The sequence below is a fragment of the Magnolia sinica genome, chromosome 10 (assembly GCF_029962835.1).
Source record: "Magnolia sinica isolate HGM2019 chromosome 10, MsV1, whole genome shotgun sequence".
Classification (NCBI taxonomy): Eukaryota; Viridiplantae; Streptophyta; class Magnoliopsida; order Magnoliales; family Magnoliaceae; genus Magnolia; species Magnolia sinica.
Window position 1 is genome coordinate 75,284,860 of NC_080582.1, and position 6,497 is coordinate 75,291,356.

Genomic DNA, 6,497 nt, shown 5'->3' on the forward strand with positions numbered 1-6,497 from the left:
TTTTTTTTCTTAAACAGATTTTTTCCTCCAAAAATTAATCTGTACTTGACTGAAAAACTGCGGGACACTTGGGTTTTTTTTTTTTTTTAATGCTGAAAAACTACTGGCAGTCTGAGTTTTTTTCAAACAGATTTTTCTTTAGAGAAATCTGTACTTGGCTATTAAAAAAAACTGAAAACTTCTTATAGAAAATGAACTAGGTTCTGATACTAGTTTGATGGCTGTATGAGCCAGAGATTTCCTTGACTTTACAAAGCCTTAGATTTGAACTCACTGGACAAGTAAAAAATGAGAAGAGAGTTTTCTACTCAACGGTTGCTTAAAAGCTTATTGACTTGTTTGCTTTGCTATCTTCAACCGGATACACAAGATGCCAATTTATAGGCATTTGAATGTAATGTGAAAAGATAAAACTGCCCCTACTAGGAGCTTCCAACGTTAAATATTCTTAGAAACTACACAACCTTTTCATCTTCCAAAAGCATCTCCATGCGAAGTGTCGCTGTGCTTTGGAAGATGAACAGTCACAATTAATTGTTGGGCTTTGGTTTGCAATTCCAACAATACACACAACACAAACACAGTCCAACTAGAGAATTTGTCTCACACATGGTACATCACACGCGAGCAGCCAGCAGGTCAAGTGGGTCCACTCATCACACGTGCAACATGTATACATTGAATATGGACCGTTGGACCATTCACAACCTTTTTAAACACACATTCCTCGAGCTCCCCTGGCCCACCAGATGACTTCATCATCCCTATTTTTGTTCCAAGTCCTCCACGCATACAGGCCCACCCATACTTGCCAGGTTGGATGGTGGGGCCAATGTGGGGAGGTGTTCACTAGACAAAGTTTTTGAATTCCCAAAATACCCTCAACCATTTTTACTATTCCTCTAACAATACTAACTTGTAACAAACTATAACTGCCTTTTATTTCATAATGACAAGAACACCCTCACCCGCGAAAAAGTAACTAAAATAACAGTTAGGTAGTGAGAATAGGGGGGAGGACATCTGATCTCTTCCCTTTCACACTAGCCATGGTGTCTGGAAAAAGCCCATCTTCAGGAAGCTCCGATAGCGAACCGTCTTCCATGGCCCACGCCCACCCCGGGAACGGTAGAAGATGGCCAGGAAGATCTACCACCTCATCTGCTACATACTTCTCCCACAAACTCTCTGCAATTTTCTTCACCATCTTCACACATTTGACTGACTCTGGCTCACTAAAGATGTGCATTAGGTGTGGGTGGTGGCTCATGAAATGCTCGTACCACAATGACATCCGGTAGCCGTAAACAAGGCCGCGGGCCCGCCCTTCGGCTTCGTTGGTGTGCCAGGGCTGGTATGAACCGTGCGCGATCTCTGTGTCCCTACCTCCATCGAGCGATCGCTGGTTTAAGTTCGCTGACCCAATAATCACGTACTCGTCGTCCACTGGGGAAATAAAATCCATTAGAGAAGATAATTAGGTAGGAATTTCAAATAATCTGAGATAGAACACTCGGTGGGGTTATCGCATGTGTATGACATTTTCAAGCTGTGTGGGCCCACCCTTTATGTTCATCTGGAATCTAAATCGTTTGTGTGGTGTGGCTCTCATTTTCATTGTAAATCTCAAGAATTATCCTGATCTCGAATTCAGGTGGGACACACCACAGGGAGCAATGTACAATCATGGTGAAAATCTGTATGTTCACTTCTTTATGGAGTGGTTGGAGTTCTGGTGTCCCTTCATCCTAGTGGGGTACACATAATAGCTGTGTTGGATGACAAATAGACAACTTGGTTGACCCTGCATTCCATATTTCCTTTAGTGTGACCCACTTGAGTCATTGAGCAGGCTGGATTTTGGGATCTGGACCTAACATTGGGTGGAGCATCTAATGGACGGGTCTGATGGTATTCATACATTACTGTGGGTCCCACATTCAAATGTATACATCCGAAAGTATGTGATCATTCCCCATACAAGGAAGCATATAGGATTACCACGGCTTGTTGAGGCCCGGCCCAACTATAAATTAAGGATCTGAGGGTCCATTAACTCTAGAGTCTGGACGAGCGATTGGGCCATGCACCATCCATGCTGTGGGCAGAGTAACCAATAGATCTGGGCGTGGAAAAGTCAAACTGAGTTAAGGCTGACCCGACTCGATCCAGTTTTGAAACAACCCTAACCTAAACTCGAACCAATTTGGTACCGACTCTAGCATGCCCGGCCAATCCAAGTCTAGGTTTGGCCCAAACTAATCTAGATAGAATCCGACCCGATCACAAGTACCAAGACGGGTCAAGTCAGCACAAGTCAAGTCAGGAGCAACAAGTATTCACGGGCTGAAATCATCATTGTAGCCTAGATTCACTCGCTAGAATTGCGGCCTCTCCATCAGCTACATGCCATTTCAAATACTGAACATAGATCGAGTATTTTTTTAATATATATGTACGAGTCAAAGTTTCAGATCAAGTCGAGTTAGTACCAAGTTGGATTTTGGTTCAAGTCGACTCAAGTTACTAGGTGACTCGAAATCAACTCGGTTTGAGTTCAAATTGCACGAAGTCAACTCAATTCGGATCGACTCATCCACTTGGTTCTGAACAAGTCGGATCTGAATAAACCGGACGAGTCGAGTTTGCCGAGTCAAGTCATCTTGTGCCCAGCTCTAGCGACCAGCCCCACAAAACTAAATATGTCATGTGGGCCTTACACAACTCAAGCCCATATCAACCCAGTCCATGGGCCTGCATTCCAAGCCCACATGAAGTAAGCCCAAACCTCCACTCATCAGGCAGGCCACACTTGTGTGAGAAAATAGAGAGCAAAAAATACCAGCACCAGCAATCAACGTTCAACGTACATGTATGGCCGGAATGTTAAGTGGGCCACCCTGAATTTTAGTCTAGTCCATTCAAGCACTCGATGTAATGGCCTGGATCTTACACATGTGTACTTTGTTGGCACGTGTGCCATCACCTCATCAAGTACATTTATCAGCATGTCATTCATGGGTTGCCCATGATGAGTTCAATCTCCAATCTGAGCCGTTCATTTTTAAATTGCACAGATTGTACATGGTTGATTGACCATTGAATGCTTGATCTATGTACCCTCAAGACCATCGCAACCACTAACATCCTATCAATGCAATATGGACGTACAGGTATTGGCCAGACATGTGGTGATTAGCACAGTTGCTCAGGTGGGCCACCATGTGATTGATAGTGGCCCAAGTGATCAACTCTTAAAATCCAATCAAGCAGTTTCCCAGTTGAATATGGATCCCTGCTGATTTTTGGACTTTTATTCTTCCCTTTCCAGGCCACTGATCAGAACATGGCCCACCCAAATCAACGGTCCACATTATAATAAGATGCACATGGCAGTAAAAATCTCAATTACTGAAGTTCTTGTTTACGTACCGATCATGAGCTTTGCATGGACATAGATCAGAAATCGCCGGTTAATCTGAGCCCTCCAATAATCCGTCCCCATCTCCGGCCTCTCCGGAGCAACATACTCTCCTTCGCGGGCCAATTCTCGATTCCCAAGACAGAAGAAATTCAAATAATCGCTTGGATAAACCTTCCCTCTCAACCCCACATCTTGAATTGCATCTGCAATAATCCCATACATCATCTCCATCGTCCGCCGATTCCAATGCAAGATCGCCTGCACCGTGTCGCCCTCCGGCTCTCCTTCCGGCCACATCGGCGTCACAACATAAACAGCAAACCTCTCTCCTTCTCTAATCTTACTCGCGATCTTAACTGCAATCTCGATCGGAACTAAATTCAAACACCCACAGTCCTGATCTCCGCTCCATGCATGACAGCTCCCAAAGAAGTACTGATTTTCAATGTAGATGAATCTCTTCGCTCTTCGAATTGCTTCGATGTACCCCACATGAATGCTTTGATCGATCGTCACATCTTTTCCACTCATCAATCCCATTTTAGCTGCTTCCGACGGGTCGGAAGGAAAACCCACAACCGAAGCGTCGTCGATCGATCGGAAAACTTGCACATTCCAAGAATCTTTACAGTCAGAGATTGATGGGATCGAGAAGGTTTTTGGGTCTTCACGGATTTTTAATAAATGGTCTGAAAATCCTTTGGGAGCTTGTTTTATCCATCTCTGTTCGAAATTTGAGAGGACATCCCAAGCAGCAGAGCCTTCGAGCTTGGAATGTGCATCGTGCCATGGCTCTCTTGGGCCACCATGTCGTAGATCGGCATGTGGGAAGTTTTTCTGTTGAAAATCGTTGAGATAGACTGTATTGAGATTTCTAAAAATTGGGTGTTTTTCATTATCGTATCTACCGTCGGTGAGATCAGTCCCGCCGATGAAACTGATGATCTGACGGCTAGAAGAGCTGTTTCCGGCAAGTGGGCCATCGAGCGTGATTGTTTTCTGATGATGGGTGAATTCTGCCCCAATCTCGATCCGTTGAACGGCGGTGAGAGATGAGTCGGGATTCCGAGGACAGACGAAGCACTTCACCTTTGTGTTCTGGAAGAATTTCCGTGTTTCCTCGTCGTGGGTCTTCATCAGGCCTGCATTTCCGAGCAGAGAAATCGAAGTCCGGTCTTGCCAAACCATGACTAGAACTGTTAGACCCTGATCTGCTTTTCTCTTCAGAAGCTCTCCAATCGTTACATTATCGGCTCCTTGGATCATACGGTCAGGATCGCGAATGAGAGTGATATTTACATTGACAGACCAGCCAGCCACATAGATGAAATGCTTCGCTTCGACGATTGCATTATAAAGATCTTCCCATAGCCTGGGAGGATGGTAGAATTCATCATTTGAAAGATGGATTTTCGGGCAAAAATCATTTGATAGATGGGAGTTCTGATAAAGAGTGACATTGCATCCTGTTCTTTGAGGGAAGTAAGAAATGGGAATTCCAGAGAAAAACTGGCTTTTGATGCCTGAATTCCAGCATGGATCAGATCTCACATCGAAGAATTGGAGACGGATATGGACTTGGGCTTTCTTGAGTTTTTGCCCTTTTTTGTTGAAGAGATCGAACCAGCCTTCGATGGGGTGAGCCGTGAGGATTTGGGCGATTGGGATCTTGGCCCGGCCGATGACATTAGCACTTACGGGGAACTGATCTTTAATTGAGATTGTGACTTCTGATGAAGTATGGGCGCAATAGATGTGGAAACTGTCATTCCATATTGGGTTTTTGGGATGGAATTCGATTTGTCGTGTTCTTGCTACTCGAGCAGTTCCGATGTCGATTGTTGCATAGAGCTTGGTGTGGGGGAATATGTTGAGGTGTAGCTCCTCCTCTACGTCCTCGAGAACCTGATCAGAATCAGTTGGGAGGATTAGGCCATGTTTGAAACTGATACTCATGGGGTGGTTATTGTGTTCATTTGCTATTTTCGAGCTGGTCTGAATGAATTTCTCCGTTCTGCTCAATGTAGAATGAGGTTCCACAGGTTTCAGACAAAACCCAAATTCAAGTTGGAATTCGGCTCTGTTTGATTAATTGGAAATGGCAATTTGTTGAATGTAGACTGCGATTGGCTTGTATTTCGAATGCAGCCTTCTAAAAGAACAAACTACGACAACATGTTGTTGTTATCTATAATCTTTAAAGAACAGGTACGGTTGATGCCATTGAGTGGATGTCGAGTAGATGCCCGTGCCATCGGAAAAATTCGAAAAATCAATATTTTGTTACTAGAATGTTTTGGTATTTTATTCGATGTCATCGAAGGTGTTTGATGATATTAACAGATCATTGATGCCATCGGCATCGAGCGCACACATAGAATTATGTGAGTTTTGGATTTGTTTTCTATTCCAATTGTGATACTATATCATATTATATTTTATTGGATGGAATAGAAATTTGGGAATAAAATAAAAGATGAGTTCTAAGCTTTTTAATTTGTTTTTAAAGATTTTAAGGGCATAGCTTGGGCTTGTAGGGTAAATTAGATGCTTGTTCAAATAGGCAATTTTGTGTGATTGGTAATACTTTGCTTAATTTGTTTTTTCATACTTATACGGTTCCCAGCACAACAAACTCGTGAAGAAATATAAATTACAACGAGGATGAAGAAGAAAGACTCTATTAGCTGAACACAGGCAGAAGTTCCAAGTATGGGTCAGGCAGTCATCTGAATGCCAATTTCATTGGATATGGATATGCAAAGGATTGTTAGGACCCATTAAGTATAATTGTGTTAAAATCAATCTCAACCATCCAAATCATGGGCCTCAATGTGGAATTTGCACTCACAGGATGATACTGAGGGCTGGAAAGAAAACACCAATTAGTCCTAGTTTGGCAAGAAAAATCAGATGGTTAAGATCATCTGATCAATGTAAATTCCAGTCTAAGATAACCCATTTGAATGGTTCGGATTGATGCGTGCACATGCCACATATGCAGGGAATGAGTTTTGGCGAAAGCGTATGGCCCATTTCAAAATAACTAGCACATCAAGAGCTCAAAGCCCGA

General features: G+C 43.3%; 1 protein-coding gene across 1 annotated transcript; it reads right to left on the reverse strand.

The window, feature by feature from the left end:
* Positions 1-677: 677 nt before the first annotated feature.
* On the reverse strand, positions 678-5,266 carry LOC131217020 (phospholipase D alpha 1-like). Its single transcript, XM_058211702.1, has 2 exons — positions 3,433-5,266; positions 678-1,446 (listed from the first exon to the last, which is right to left on the reverse strand). Exons 1-2 carry the CDS (start codon positions 4,688-4,690, stop codon positions 995-997), a joined length of 1,710 nt encoding a protein of 569 aa, XP_058067685.1. The 5' UTR covers positions 4,691-5,266; the 3' UTR covers positions 678-994.
* Positions 5,267-6,497: the final 1,231 nt, after the last annotated feature.

Coding starts and splice junctions, on each gene's coding strand:
- LOC131217020 (XM_058211702.1), bottom strand. CDS start 4,690: ATGATCCAAGGAGCCGATAATGTAACGATTGGAGAGCTTCTGAAGAGA. Junction 1,447..3,432: donor CCATGCAAAGCTCATGATCG/GTACGTAAACAA, acceptor TTATTTCCCCAG/TGGACGACGAGTACGTGATT.